General features: G+C 44.2%; 1 protein-coding gene across 1 annotated transcript; it reads left to right on the top strand.

The window, feature by feature from the left end:
• The first annotated feature begins 1,772 nt into the window (after positions 1–1,772).
• Positions 1,773–16,081, top strand: LOC121878279 (cytochrome P450 6k1-like). The gene is made up of 4 exons (XM_042384375.1): positions 1,773–1,838; positions 9,552–9,837; positions 13,164–13,851; positions 15,611–16,081. The coding sequence occupies exons 2-4, from the start codon at positions 9,655–9,657 to the stop codon at positions 15,904–15,906; spliced, it is 1,167 nt and encodes a 388-aa protein (XP_042240309.1). The 5' UTR covers positions 1,773–1,838; positions 9,552–9,654; the 3' UTR covers positions 15,907–16,081.
• Positions 16,082–16,302: the final 221 nt, after the last annotated feature.

Below are 16,302 nucleotides of genomic sequence, written 5' to 3'. Positions count from 1 at the left end.
AAGGCGGCGCTGGTTGACCTAGACCACGAGGCATACACTGGGGAATTCGCGGGGTCGGCTACTCGGCGACAAACAGCGTTTGTAGGAGAGGAATCTACTACAATACTCCCCCTTCCCTCCAGGCGGTGTAGGAGACTTGTTGTCTGCAGGGTTGCATCCCACATGTGAGGCAGAACGGGCGGTGCAGGAGACTTGTTGTCGGCTTGGTTGTATGCCACATGTGAGACATAACGGCGAGGGCGTGGATTAGCCGGTCGCTACGGGAGGCAACTTTGTCTAGATACACGAGATCTGTGGGAGGAGAGAGGGAGAAGAATGGTTGTGGAGGCGATGAATTTTATTGCTTCCCTCGCGGCAGGTACAGAGTCTTCAGATGCGCCTGCTGGGGTGTGTGGGTCTGGGTCAGGAGCAGGGGCTGCATCAGGAAGAGGGTCTATGACAGCAGCAGGGTGCATGACAGCAGCAGGGTCCACGACAGCAACAGGGTGCAGGACAGTAGCAGGGAGTACCTGAGGGAAAAAAAAAGGGTGTGTGGGGCCGCACTCAGGCGCATGGGCCGCGACGGGAGCAGGGGCTGCCAGGCAGGAGCCGAGGAGGGTCCGCGTCAGGAGGAGGGTCCAGGACAGTGGCAGAGGGTACTGCTGGGCCGGGGCGGCGTCTGAGGCAGGACGGGTGTGCTGGGGTCGGTAAGACGTGGTGCTTGGGGCAGGAAGAGGAGCTGGTGTCTGCTTAGAGAAGCAGTGCTGCTCAAGGGTGTCAACCTGCAGTGTAGAGACAGTAGCTGTAGAACCGGAGAGAGCTGCCTCTGTGTGGATAAGCCAGTCTTCCATGTTGCTTGAAGACTGGGAGAGTGATCGGTTTCTCCTCCATCCTGTGTGGGTGCGAATCTCCGGGGGTCAGCATTTGTGGGGTACGTTATGTTTGGGTTTACACTCAGGATGGGATGGAGAAAGGAAACTCACAATATGCTCTCTGTATACATATTGTATTAAATGTATAATGCAGCTTGGTGCTGGGAAGGCAGCATGGTTACAAGCGTTGAGTAGAGAGAGCTGGTTGGTGAGGGTGCTCAGAGGAGGACCAGCTTGTGGGTCGCCATGGTCGCCGGCGGGAGCGAGGACCGCCAGGCAGGAGGAGGAGGAGGAGAAGGCGTTGCTTGCTGGTGGCTGTAAGTAGAAAAGAGAGGTAGGTCACCACGAGGTCAGGTCTAATATAGCGGAAGTAGGCGTGGCTTAATAGTTGACCTCCGTCATGTATGGCGGCGCATGGTTGACCTAGACCACGAGGTATGCACTGGGGAATTCGCGGGGTCGGCTACTCGGCGGCAAACAGCGTTTGTAGGGGAGGAATCCACTACAATGTTACTGTTCACTGCCATGCAGGACAGTAGTTCATATACATTGGACGTCATATTCAAATTGAAGACTAATCAGTGTGGGCTAGCAAATTTGGGATAAACAGCAAGAATGTCCTCAAGCACCCCGATTCAATGTAGTAATTACAAAGTTTATGATGCAATAAGCCAGGTGGCCTAACGACAACAACTGCCATGGATCGGTTCTCAAGGAAGCTAGAGATTAGAAAACAAAGTGGGGGAGAGAACCATAAGAGGGAAGTTTAGAAAGCAAAGACTGCCTGTCAAATGCTTTGGAGACGTCGAGTCCCATAACAAATAAATTATTTTAAATGACTTCAAATAATGAATAAAGACTATTATAACGCTGCTGTGTAGAGGTATCTTGCAACTTGGTGGAATTCTGATGCAAGGTCGTCGTTATTATCATATCTAGAGAAGCCTGAGCTTTAGTCGCTGTGCGTCGCTTGAAGAGCTCTAACAGGTTTGTACCGTACTACTCTTGGTAGTTTATAATTTTGTAAAGTGATTATGGTATAGAGTAGATATTTTCTAGTCTGTCTATAGTGATGTTAGTCTGGGGTGTTGGTCAAATTCTGTTACTACCTCTACCGAGGCCTGTACAGTGGAGCCCTAGGCTAACATGATGACTGTATTGATGCCATTCTTATATCCATCTCTGGGACTTGTTATTCTCTGCCTCTAGGATAACGTTACAGCATTATTCTGTTATTATTTTTATATATTTAGGATGATGTTACTATTTTGTTATCTCCATGGCAGCGTGTTTATATAGTAACTTACAAGTGAACCAATTTGATGAAATCTCACATAGAAAGGTTATGTGAAGTGTAAATGTTTAGTTTGAGGTTTGAATCTACAGTATATATTTATTCGAATTCTCAAAGATTCCTAATATAAGTCATATCCCGCTTTAGATTTTATATTTGAAATTTAACTTACGAGTCACTGAGAAATTTAAGAGTATTTTGTTTACGTGTGGGTCTGTGTTTGTGTTTGTCTGAGTGGGTCTGTGTTTATGTATGTGTGTGTGGGTCTGTGTTTGTGTATGTATGTGTGTGTGGGTCTGTGTTTGTGTATGTCTGTGTGGGTCTGTGTTTGTGTATGTGTATGTGTGTGTGGGTCTGTGTTTGTGTATGTCTGTGTGGGTCTGTGTTTATACTAATAATAATAATAATAATAATAATAATTAACGGTTTATTGAAAGAGCTTATAGCTAAAGGGCTGAAAATATACAGTTGCTATTATTTAGGGGAATGGGTTACGAATTCACAAATAATATACAAGTGACATAAGTGACACAAATAAGACATATAGTAACTTAGATGGGGATCAGCTCAAAATACAGTTCATTTCAACATAGTAGGGAGCAGTGTTTACTGGGAGTGAATACACTGATTTATTACATGTTATTGATAATTTTTACAATGGTTGGGACTGGGCTGTTCTTATAGCGATCAGTTCGTGCACGTATGGGCTGGATGCGGTTGTGGTGTCGAACAGCAATTCTCGGACAGGGGATCTCAGGTGGTAGTAGGGGCCGGTGTCGGGGATGGTGTAGAAGCTTCTTACCAAATTTGCAGATGAGGCCGTGGTGATGGTCAGTGAGAGTCGAAAGGGTCAGTGTGTTGAGCGCTTCTTGATATGTGGAGTAGGAAGGGGAGAGAATAATCTTGCATGCCCTCTTTTGCACTTTTTCTAGGTGTTTACGTTGTGTGGCATTTAGGGAGGAAGACCAGGTAGGGGAGGCATAAGTGAGCTTGGGAAGTATGAATGTTGTGTAAACACCGAGGAGCTCGGGTGCAGGAACTCCGAGGGACTTGAGTCGGCGGAGGAGGTGGAGACGGAAACTGGAGGATTTGACAACTTCACTGACGTGTGGTTTCCAATTTAGTTTGTTGTCTGTGGTGACGCCGAGGAGCTTAGTGGAATCTACAACCTGGAGTGTGTTCGGACCTAAAGTAATGGAAGGGAGGTGGGACAATGTCGGAGGAGAGGTTGATGTGCATAACCATGGTCTTGGTATGGTTGATGGTGACATGGTTGTTGGTGGCCCAGTTTGGGAGACTGTTCAATAAATCCTGAAGGGCGGTATAGTTGGGGAGCAGAATTGTTGACGCTGATCCCAATGGTGAGTCGTCGACATATTTCCAGCGAGCAGGGGGCTTCTTAGGGCATCATTGATGAGCATAAGGAAGCAGAGTGGTCCCATCTTGGTGCCTTTGGGGACGCCACAGGTGAGTGACTGAAAGGTGGAGACAGCCCTCGGAAGCGTACAGCTTGGCGTCGGTCACTGAGGAAGTCTGTAAGCCATGGTATGAGACTTTCCGAAGCCCGAGGTCAATAGCTTTGTTTATGATTATATTGTGGTCGACTAGGTCGAACGCTTTAGTGAAATCAATGAAGGCGACAGCTACAGACGTTTTTCGTTTCTCGAGATGGCGGTATATGTAATCGAGAAAGCTGACAAGACAGTGAGTGGTGGAGGAAGTTTTCATGTTGCCAAATTGCTGAGGGTCTACGACTCCTGCAATATCAGCATAAGCCCAGTCAAACACAAAACTTTCACAGATTAGGCTGGGTATTGGGGGTGATTGCAATAGGTCGTAGCTGATTTAAGGATTGTGGGCTGGTTGACTTGGGCACTGGTGATACATAAGAGGTCTTCCAGTCAGCTGGGCATCTGGCTTGACTGAGAGAAGCATTGATGATGGAGCAGAGGGGTTTAGCAAGCTCCGGGGAGAACTCCTTGAATAGTTTCATTGGTAAGTCAATGGGGTTGGTAGAGCGTTTTAATTTTAGTTTGTCCAGGCGTTTTGCTACGTCACCCCTCTACTAAGCCGTGGGGAAGGGGGGGCTGGTAGGTGCTGGTGTGAGAGTGGTTGTGCTGCTGCGGGGGAGTTGCCTGGCATATAGTAAAGAAATGGGTTATTTGTTTGTCAGCTGCGCTGGCTAGTGAGGTGGCTGGCGAAGGAGGGGTGTGTTGGTACAGTTGTATCCACAGAGTTCTTTAAGCTTACCATACCATTGACCGATGTTGGTCTGCTTCAAAAGCGTAATTTGGTTGGGTAGTGGGACTTCTTTGCAGTGCGTATTTCGCGGATGACTCTGTTGCGAAGTGACCTGTAGCGGATGTGGTCATTGAGATGAAATGCTCTGTCTCTCTGTTGCATAAGTCTTTTGATCCGAGGTGTGATCCAGGGCAAGTCAGCTGGGTGAGATCTGACGGACTTCTCGGGGAAGAAGTGGTGGTGAGCTTCGGTGGTGGTGTTGGTATAATTTATCCATTTGGTTTCCACGTCATCCACGCTGAGTACTTCAGTCCAGGGATAGTGAACTATCCACTGTCCAAAGAGGCGTACTGCAGAGTCAGTAATCGGCCTGTAGGTCTTGATGTAGGGTCTCTGTACTTGAGTGGGAGTGGCAGCAGGGGACCAGAGCACTGATAAGTGTGTGCTACACCCGACAGGAGGCAGTGGTTGAGGTGGTTGGTACTGGTCCGCTAAGTCAGTTAAGATAAGGTCAAGGGTGTTTTGACCGTGTGTGGGGAAGGTCACAACTTGTGATAGTGATAGCTGGTCCTGGATATCAGTGGTGTCAATTTCATTTAAATCCCCACATAATACTAACTTGGCACATGGGTACCTAACTCTGAGGTGGTCTGAGGTGGTAATGAGATGATTGATAAGAGTGTCTCTGGTGGGTGATCGAGGCGGATGGTATACCACGCAGATTATAATGGAAGCAGTGTTGCGTGGGTGTGCCCGCAGCACGACACGTACCCATAATGCTTCCACATCTGCTGGGACTTGAACATCCAGGCGTGACGGGCGTAGGTCATCTTGACAGAAGAGGGCAACGCCCCCTCCGCGTCTTTGTGGACGAAGGTGATGAAAGAGTTGATATCCTTCAATGTGACACGTTTCAGGTACAATTTGCCAAGTCTCACATATGGCAACCACGCGCGCGGCGGTTGACCTGACTGTAGTTGCCAGCTCGTCGAACTTGTTAGCTAGGGAAGTGACGTTGGATAGCAGTAGAGACGGGAGATCATACCATATCCGTGGAACTTCAGTGTGGTGGTATGGTCTGTCAGGGGTGGGTTTCTCCGGTTTCCTAGTGGAGGTTACGGTTCTAATGGGCTTATGTGCATGACGGCCTTGTCTACGGCTCCGCGCGTGGAATATTTTCAGTGACTTGAGTAGCGCGATAACACTCCCATCAGGATAACCGTTCCCACGCTTTAGATGATACAGAGTGCGTCGGGAGTAAGTGATTGGTGGCCATCGGTTGAAATCTGTTGTGGGCGGACGGAAGTGTTCGTCACTGGCGGCACTTTGAGGGACACTGACACTGGTAGACATCTGTTAATGTTTGTCAGTTGTAAAGACCGTGGACTTTGTCCTCGGTGCTTGGGGTCGCCGACACAGTTTTCACGATATATGTAAACACCGCGGTGGTCCTTGTCACTGGCACTTTAAAGTTGACCGATAAAGTGTTTGTGTATGTGTGTGTGGGTCTGTGTTTGTGTATGTGTGTGTGGGTCTGTGTTTGTGTTTGTCTCTGTATGTCTGTGTTTGTGTTTGTGTGGGTATGTGTGTATGTCTGTGTGAGTGGTTTGTGTATGTCTGTGTGTAACTGTGTATATCTATGTGTATGTGTGTAACTGTGTATATCTGTGTGTGTAACTGTGTATGTCTAATCATAATAATAATAATAATTTACGGTGTATTGAAAGATCACGGCAGCCAAAAGGTTGAAAATATTCAGTTACATAATTGGGAATGGGTCACTTCATTGATAAATAGTATACAATTAACGTAAGTGATACAATTATAATATATAATAACAAGGTGGGGAGAAGGTTATACTACAGGGCGTTTTAACATACTGACAGTGCAAAAAAGATAAAATTGGCTGGGAGTGAATAGATTGGTTGATTACGAGTTGTTGATAATTTATACAATGGTTTGGACTGAGCTGTTCTCATAGCTATATCAGTCTGTGTGTGTGTGTGTGTGTGTGGAAGTTGCCAAGAATGAGTTAGTCTACGCCTTGTTTTTATTGGCGTTTTTTCCAGCGCTTCTTACAGTCACAATGATTAGTTATTAAATTATTAAGGTTACGGATGATGCTTGTTAGATATGTTAAATGTGCCTATTTGTGACTTAGCGTTAAAGTTAAAAATTTCTTATGTTGAACTAGCAATTTATGCTTTTTGTGTGTTTGCTGATATTTCACTATTATTATTTTATAAATGTTTGGATTTTTCTATTCAGTTAAATAGTACGTTGGTTTGTAATGCCTTTAACATTACCATACACTTGTTAACCACATTACTTGTTTGGGCTGTTTTGAAGTTGTAATTCATTATTTTCAACATGAATTAAGTAAATAAAGTAATATAAAGGGGTTTTTTTATTTAGAAAGGGTTACCTGGACATTTACTTGCTGGTAATTTGAATACAATAGTAAAAGTAGTTTGGGTAATACATGGTGGGAAAAATCGCATCCTGTGTTGAGGCAGTGTGATGCATTGACCCAGTGTGATGCAATGAGCCAGTGTGATGCATTGTCCTGGTGTGGTGCAATGAACCAGTGTGATGCATTGACCCAGTGTGATGCAATGAGCCAGTGTGATGCATTGACCCAGTGTGATGCATTGTCCCGGTGTGGTGCAAAGGGCCAGTGTGATGCATTGACCCAGAGTGATGCAATGAGCCAGTGTGATGCATTGACCCAGTGTGATGCAATGAGCCAGTGTGATGCATTGACCCAGTGTGATGCAATGAGCCAGTGTGATGCATTGTCCCGGTGCAATGAGCCAGTGTGATGCATTGTCCCGGTGTGGTGCAATGACAGTGTGATGCATTGTCCTGGTGTGGTGCAATGAGCCAGTGTGATGCATTGACCCAGTGTGATGCAATGTGATGCAGTGACCCAGTGTGATTCAATGAGCCAGTGTGATGCATTGACCCAGTGTGATGCAATGAGCCAGTGTGATGCATTGTCCCGGTGTGGTGCAATGGGCCAGTGTGGTGCATTGACCCAGTGTGGTGCAATGAGCCAGTGTGATTCATTGACCCAGTGTGATTCAATGAGCCAGTGTGATGCATTGTCCCGGTGTGGTGCAATGAGCCAGTGTGCATTGTCCCAGTGTGGTGCAATGAGCCGAGTGATGCAATGACCCAGTGTGATGCAATGAGCCAGTGTGGTGTGATTGACCAGTGATGCAAATGAGTTAGCGTGATGCATTGTCCGGTGTGGTGCAATGAGCCAGTGATGCATGTCCCAGTGGTAATGAGCCAGTGTGGTGCATTGACCCAGTGTGATTCAATGAGCCAGTGTGATGCATTGTCCCGGTGTGGTGTAATGAGCCAGTGTGATGCATTGTCCGGTGTGGTGGAATGAGCCAGTGTGGTGCGTGTCCCAGTGTGGTGCAATGAGCCAGAGTGATGCAATGAGCAGTGTGATGCATTGTCCCGGTGTGGTGCAATGAGCCAGTGTGGTGCATTGTCCAGTGTGGTGCAATGAGCCAGAGTGATGCAATGACCCAGTGTGATGCAATGAGCCAGTGTGATGCATTGTCCCCGTGTGGTGCAATGAGCCAGTGGTGCATTGTCCCAGTGTGGTAATGAGCCAGAGTGATGCAATGACCCAGTGTGATGCAATATGAGACCCAGGTGATGTGATGCATTGACCCAGTGTGATGCAATGAGCCAGTGTGATGCATTGACCCAGTGTGATGCAATGAGCCAGTGTGATGCATTGACCCAGTGTGATGCAATGAGCCAGTGTGATGCATTGCGTCCCGGTGTGGTGCAATGAGCCAGTGTGATGCATTGTCCCGGTGTGGTGCAATGAGCCAGTGTGATGCATTGTCCCGTGTGGTGCAATGAGCCAGTGTGGTGCATTGTCCCAGTGTGGTGCAATGAGCCAGAGTGATGCAATGACCCAGTGTGATGCAATGAGCCAGTGTGGTGCAATGACCCAGTGTGATGCAATGAGCCAGTGTGGTGCATTGACCCAGTGTGATGCAATGAGCCAGTGTGATGCATTGTCCCAGTGTGATGCAATGAGCCAGAGTGATGCAATGACCCAGTGTGATGCAATGACCAAGTGTGGTGCATTGACCCAGTGTGGTGCATTGACCCAGTGTGATGCAATGAGCCAGTGTGATGCATTGTCCCAGTGTGGTGCAATGAGCCAGAGTGATGCAATGACCCAGTGTGATGCAATGACCAAGTGTGGTGCATTGACCCAGTGTGGTGCAATGAGCCAGTGTGGTGCATTGTCTCAGTGTGATGCAATGAGCCAGTGTGATGCATTGACCCAGTGTGGTGCAATGAGCCAGTATGTTGCATTGAGCCAGTGTGGTTCATCCTCACCTCTCCAAATCAGTTGTAAATAATATATGAAAGTTATTACAAAAAGAAAACCTGTAACTGGAGTTGTGAGGAAGTGTCCAACTGGTCAGCATAAAATTATGAAAAAAAACTATTCCCGTTTAAAATGAATTACCTAAAGATTATACAGTCCCAGTTTATCTCACCTGAATATTAACCAGCCCATTATTATTTGGGGGTTTAAGTTTGGGTAATGTAGGTTAGATTAAGGGTGGTTAATCTGCAGGGAATATAAGGTGGGGTGGTTAATCTTCAGGGAATATAAGGTGGGGTGGTTAATCTTCAGGGAATATAAGGTGGGGTGGTTAATCTTCAGGGAATATAAGGTGGGGTGGTTAATCTTCAGGGAATATAAGGTGGGGTGGTTAATCTTCAGGGAATATAAGGTGGGGTGGTTAATCTTCAGGGAATATAAGGTGGGATGGTTAATCTTCAGGGAATGTAAGGTGGGGTGGTTAATCTTCAGGGAATATAAGGTGGGGTGGTTAATCTTCAGGGAATATAAGGTGGGGTGGTTAATCTTCAGGGAATATAAGGTGGTGTGGTTAATCGTCAGGGAATATAAGGTGGGGTGGTTAATCCTCGTGGAATATAAGGTGGGGTGGTTAATCTTCAGGGAATATAAGTTGGGTGGTTAATCTTCAGGTGACTCGCCCCTGCAATAGTACCCCAATTTTACTGAGGCTCAGATGTGACTGGTACTGTTATCTTGTCCTGGGAAAAAATTAAACTACGACACTCTAATCTATATTAATTTTTTACTTCTTCAGATTGAGCAAGGGGAGACACGGAGAACGTATATGACACGACAAGAAGTGGAATATGAAACAATAAAAAAACAAGAGAGAGAAAAACTCAGGGAATAAAACAAATATGGAGGCATCAACGTGGACTGTGGGTCTGGCAGTGGTGTTACTGTTCATTGTGTATTGCTGGAGGAAGTTTTCGTATTGGTCATCACGTGGTATTCCCTCAATCCCCGTTTTTCGCACCTTTTACATTTATCTCCACATGATCTTCAAGCGTACTAAACCCTTTTGGTACTTCCTAAATGAGGTAAGGCTGTCTAACCTAACCTAACCCAACCTAACGTTCTTTATATACAAGTGTCTGGTGATGAATGTGCGCCTGTATTCCCACCTAATTGATTAAAGGATCCACTGATTATAGGATCAATATATCCACTTGAGTTTGCATATACAGTGATTCATTGACAACGTTTCACAGTTACTCACTGTATACACTCGGTGGAATCATCAGGTTCGTTTTTGTTTTGCTTATCCCTTTTAGAACGATACCACCGTTCACGAAAATACTTTGAGATGCTTTTAAACCTTTATAATTCATATGTATAGCCCATCCAGCTTTTTATCGCTCTAGCTTTAAAGCCTGCATCTCTGTGTGTGTGTGTGTGTGTGTGTGTGTGTGTGTGTGTGTGTGTGTGTGTGTGTGTGTGTGTGTACAGCTATATGTCTTAGAATGTTCCTCTGGGTGCTAGGAGTTTACAATACAGTACATGGTATTGAAACATTGGTGCCTCGGGTATCATATTTAAATTTTCGGTGGTGAAAACTATTGAAAAATATTTTTTCATATTATTGCTAATTTCTCCGTCGTTATCAGTTAGCTCGCTGGTATCTGACTGTATTGGTCCAATCTTGTATCGTGTTTTAGTTTGATACATTTGAAAGAATCCCTTGGGGTTTGACTTTGCCTCCCTTGCTACCTTCAGTTCATTATTCCTCTTTGCTTTTCTTATCTCGGTCTTAACCCTACTGGCCAATACCTTATAATAATCTCGGTGGTAAATTTAATCACGATTTATTCTCCTACCTATAGCCTTCCTTTGTCCAATAATATTCTTTAAATAATTATTTATCCATTAGAATCATTGTTATATGATCCAAGTTTTCTGTATGGTATTTACTGCCTTTGTGCATTAAGTAACTCAATATTTAAATTGTTGTGGAACTTGTCAACCTCAGATCTTGTGATCAGGTCATCCTCAGCCGTTATATTTTGTGAGGTTATCGTTGTCAGGTCTCCAAGTAGAGTGAGGTCGCCCTCTGTGGGTACATTGTGTGAGGTCATATAATTCACACCCAAACGTGATACCTCTTTTCTCAGCTGCCTTTTCAAAATATCAAAGTTTGCCCTTCTGAAATCTGGAACTTTAATGGAATTTTCCTTGCCACTGCCTTAAATTCTAATATGAATCTAATTTCTTTGTGGCCGCTGTTCGCAAGTTCGTTCCCTACCTCGGCAGTACTAATGATGTTTTCTCAGTTTGACAGAACTAAATCGAGTATATTATTACCCCGGGTGGGTTCGGTTATATGTTGGCTTAGGAAACAGTCCTGGATTGTTTCAAGAAAATCCTCTGATTCTGGGTTACCAGTAAGGTCGATCCAATTTATTTGACTAAAGTTAAAGTCGCCTACTATACAGACGTTGCTGTGTCTGGATGCCCTGTGTTATTTCATCCCAAATAAGTCGCTCATTAACTCTATCAAGATTAGGAGGTGATTAGATTTCCCCTACCATCGGTTAATTCTATCAAAATTGATTCTTTATTCAGTTCAGTTTTTATTTCCTAATTTATTTCACATTTCACATTATGCCTGACATAGATTGCTACTCCGCCACCTTTCCTAATCTGCCTATCAGTATGGCATAATTTGCAACCTGCAATTTGGTACTCGACAGGTAACTTACGTGAGTCTAAGTTTATCCATGTTTCGGTGAATGCTATTATATCGATTTTTTTAGGTACATTCCAACGCCCTGATTTCATCCATTTTGTTTCTCATACTCCTACTGTTTGAGTAATAGACATTAACGTTAGTCGTGTTCTGAGTCCTCTCTTTGACGCGTTTGGGTTTTAACTCCCTGCCTAAATTAATTTCGTCATCATTCCTAGCACTATTTCTCTGTAACCTTTCACTTTGTTTATCCTCTGCCACTGCAGTCTCCTCACCTCCGTACCCATATGTTGCCCTAGCAGTTTAAAGATTTCGACATTTTTGGAATTGCCCTCTTGAGATAGCCAGCCAGAGATGGCACCCCAGCCCTAGACAGATGTACCCCATCCTTAGCATAAAGGTCCCTTCTTCCGTAAAAGTTGTCCCAGTTGCCCACGAATGGGACTGATATTGACTTGCAATATCTGTCAAAACTGCCGTTGACACCAACTGCCCTTGACAACCATTCATTGCCACCTTTCTTTCTAGACAGGACACCCCATATGATAGGGATCCCTCCCGTCTACCTAATATGTTCTATAGCTGTCTTGAACGTATCAAGGAGCTCCTCACAAAAACACCGGCTAATATCATTGCCTTCTGCACTGAGGCAGATAATAGGTTTGTTCCCATTACCAGACAAGATATTGTCCATCCTGTCAACTATATCCCCCACCCCAGCTCCTGGCAAGCAAACCCCCATCCTATTTTTATTTTTACCACAAAAAGCTCTATCCAAATACCGTACCAGGTAATCGCCAACAATTAAGGTTTTCTTACTTTCCTTGTTCACCCTGTCCCTGACTATGCTAACGTCCACTTCGTCTATCAAAGGACTAAAAGAGTTTTTACACTTAGCTGCTGTTGTCTTATCCTTGGTGTGTTTTCTTACCACCAGTTTGGTCGTTCCTCTCCTCACAACCTTCCATTCTCCTGAGTTTTCGTCAGACACTGGCTTTCCTTCTCTTGTTTCTTTCTTCATCTTCACTAACACTTCCTTTAATTTCAAGTTTTCTTCCTTGACCCTCTCTAACTCGGTCAGAAGTTCGGCCCTCAGAAGGGCACATCCCTGTTCTGAAGTAGCACTAGCCTTTACCGGTATTAAAATATGGTGAATTTGTGATTCAGATGAGCTTTATTACCCGAGGTTGTTTTTAACCCCTGCTGGTGAGCCTGGGTCCCTCTCACCGCTTCACCCCCAAAGACCAGCCCTGGCCTCACCCATGACACTACACAGCCTCTCACACTTCTCTGTACAATATCAACAATCTGTTAACTCTAATCACACTGTCGTGTAAGAAATGTTCAAGTAAAACAAATTGTTTATTTTGTCCTTACGTTTCTTAGTTCAAATGTTGATATTCTATAACAATGCTATTGGTTAAATCAGTCAGCTGTAATACCCTTAGTAGCTACAGTAGCAAATATTTACATGATTTAAGACAACACTTACCTGCCATCATCCAAGAATTTCAACCCCCAAAACAATTTACAAGTATGAACCGAGATCCTAATGTCTTACTTAAAAGAAAAATACTATTTGTTCATGACGCCACAACTATTTTCATAATGTGCCCCCGTGTTTGATCCTATAACATCTACATGTTATTTAAATACATGTTAATGTTTCTCTTCACCCAGACGTATCACGAGAATGAAGGGAACAACTTCGTAGGCGCCTACGAGATCTTCAAGCCGTCCCTGATCGTGCGTGACCCTGGGCTAGTCAAGCGCATTATGATTCAGGACTTTGACCACTTCAGCGAACGAAGGACAGTTGGTAAATCCAAGAAAGACGAATGCTTTGGAGAAATGCTTTTTCTCATCAACGGCAGCCACTGGAAAGGCGTCAGGTCTATTATTTCCCCAACTTTCACCTCCGGCAGGATGCGTCAAATGTACCACCTAGTGGAGGAGAAAGCAGATGCTTTAATAGAACGTCTTCAGCGACACTGCGAAGAGAAATCTTTCGTTAAGACAAAGACAATTTACGCCCGTTATGTCATGGATGTTATAGGTACCTGTGCTTTCGGTATCGAGTGCAACTCCATCAACAATGAGGAGGAAGAATTTTGCAAGAAAGCAAGTGAGCTGAACGCCATCAGCGCGCGGGGAACATTACGGGGAATAGCTCTGTTAACGCTACCTAATTCAGTGTTGAATGCAATCGGGATTTCTTTTACCACTCCACCGTTCCTGTTCTTCCAGCGCGTGGTGGAGGAGACAATTAAGAATAGAGAGATGGGAGTGAAGCGGGGAGACTTCCTGGACCTGTTGCTAGAACAGCGGGAGGAGCAGAGCAACTCGAACACCAAGACACCTAAGTACCGTGAGTGTTGTTCAGGTCTTTGTTTAGTATTTGTTTAAATTCAGATTTGGCATCGGTTGGGAGGATGATTTTCTTCTCCCTGAGGGACAAACAGAAGGCGATCAGTTAATTAAGACAGTATCGGCACTGTTTAGTACTCATCTTGGCCTCCGTCTTTGTAAGTTAATCAGTTATAATATGCATTTTCACCAATTAAAATTAAAACTATATAAACGAATCTTCGAAAATCCAGAGCCTTAGTTAGAAGACGCCACCTGGAGCCTCAAGTCACCCCCTGCCTCCTGGTAATGATATAACTCATAATCTGTTTTCATTCGATGTTTATGTAAACATTACAGTTGATAGAACATCTTTGGTTAACACAAGACAGAGGCCACCAAATATGGTCATAGCGTTTATCAGCTGAGATGTACAATAACAATACCCTATTGTTTATATGCATGAATTCCTTATAAACTAAAGAACATACGTGAATTACTCAATAATGCAACACTATTGATAATAATATTAGATTCGATGCATTTAATGAGAAATGTCTTTAAGGTTAGGAATTAATGTAAGAAAAATTAAAAAGGAAAGAATATATTTTGTCTGCACTTGACGGGGTTTTAAAGTGACTAATCACACGAGATTTAACTGTTGTCTAAATTACAATATTTTGTTCCCCTGTAATTTAATCACGCTTAAAAGTTGGTGTTGGCTGTTGATCTCCAAATAGATTCAGCGGGGCCTAACAGTTTACAGTGTATCAATGTAAAGAATAACTTTTTTTCACAGTATTTGTAATTTCTTTCATTTAAAGTTTTTAAGAGGTGCCAAGGAAATACTGTGACACCGCTACTTAACGAATTTTATTGTGTAGATTCTGCTCACGATAGGTTTAGTTCTTTGAATTTATTAGCTGCCAGTCTGAGCTCCCATTAGTATGCATTGACAGATTAATGCCAAGTGTACAACACAAAATGCAGCTGACAAAAAAAACAAAACAAGCATCGTAATAAGCTTTTTGATTAAGTAGCAACTTAAGTAGCATGGGACGTCATTTTCTCATTATTTTATTTATTTCTTTGTTTTATGTGATTGCAAGACTTGAAACCTATTGGGTGTCACTTAAAATACGACTTTTCCTCTGTACTGTTTTACTCTCTTGGGTTAAGATCTCGTACTGTAGGTGTGGACGTTCAGTTTGACAATGATCTTTTATTAACTTGCAATAGTTTGTATGGGGGATCAAGGTACAAGTAAAGCCTTTCTTAACCTAACGCTGCTCAGGTTTCTTTCATTCGTATTATGTTCTCAGAGTAGGATAAGTTAGATTAGACTGGAATACGTTTAAGTTAGTTTAAGTTTGTCTGGGATGAGGTTAGGTTAGGTTAAGTTAAGTTAAGTTAGGTTAGGTTAGGTTAGGTTAGGTTAGGTTAGGTTAGGTTAGGTTAGGTTAGGTTAGGTTAGGTTAGGCTAGGCTAGGTTAGGTTATACTGGGGTTAGATTAGGTTATGTTATATTAGACTGGGGTATAATAACATAAGCTCATGTGTGTTTAGGCCAGACTACGTGAAACTGAGATTAACTTATATTTGACTGTGCTAAAGGTTTCTTGTCATTATATAATTGTATCATATCTCACCAAGAGTAAAATTATCAACGTTTTCGGTTAGGTTAGGTTAGGTTAGGTTAGGTTCGATGCTCTTTCACATTACTGTACAGTACAACTCGACCACTTCCTGCTGAACACTCCCTCTTGGTCTCTCCTTTCCAGCTATAAAAGACTCGACGATCGTCGCTCAGTCCGTCCTGTTCCTTATCGTGGGTCATGAAACTATAGCCGGCACCATGGCCTTCGTCTCCTACTACCTGGCCCGCAACCCACACCTCCAGCACCGACTTCGTCAGGAACTGAGGGACATAGTGGAAGAACACGGCACGCTTACCTACCAGACCATCATGGAGGCGCCATTCTTAGACGCCATTTTCTCAGGTGATGAACAGTTACTTAACTTTTTAGATATTTTTTTATTCTTTCTTTTTTATTTACTAATACTTTTAGAGGTTTGAAATAAAGTAGATGCTCGTGGTTACTCTTCAGCTGCGTTACCAAGAGAAAGCCGAGCACCGTTTGGCTCGCAACACTAAATTTGCTGTGGAATAACGACATTGGATCAACGCTTCCATGGAAGAGTTGTAAAATCATGGGAAATTACTGGCGAACCGAGGCACGGTGCTCTGTGGCCAGTGCCCCTCACGGTGGTTGACTCCCCTGCTGACGGTAGTTGACTCCCCTGCTGATGGTGGTTTATTCCCCTGCTGGCGGTGGTTGACTCCCCTGCTGGCGGTGGTTGACTCCCCTGCTGACGGTGGTTGACTCCCCTGTTGACTGTGGCTGACTCCTGCTGATAGTGGTTGACTTCCCCTGTTGACTGTGGCTAACTCCTGTTGACTGTGGTTGACTCC

This window comes from Homarus americanus, unplaced genomic scaffold, assembly GCF_018991925.1.
Source record: "Homarus americanus isolate GMGI-L3 unplaced genomic scaffold, GMGI_Hamer_2.0 scaffold54498, whole genome shotgun sequence".
NCBI classification, from domain to species: Eukaryota; Metazoa; Arthropoda; class Malacostraca; order Decapoda; family Nephropidae; genus Homarus; species Homarus americanus.
Note: the sequence above shows the minus strand (reverse complement) of the source record. Positions and strands in the feature narration are given on the sequence as shown.

Coding starts and splice junctions, on each gene's coding strand:
- LOC121878279 (XM_042384375.1), top strand. CDS start 9,655: ATGGAGGCATCAACGTGGACTGTGGGTCTGGCAGTGGTGTTACTGTTC. Junction 9,838..13,163: donor TTTGGTACTTCCTAAATGAG/GTAAGGCTGTCT, acceptor CTCTTCACCCAG/ACGTATCACGAGAATGAAGG. Junction 13,852..15,610: donor CACCAAGACACCTAAGTACC/GTGAGTGTTGTT, acceptor TCTCCTTTCCAG/CTATAAAAGACTCGACGATC.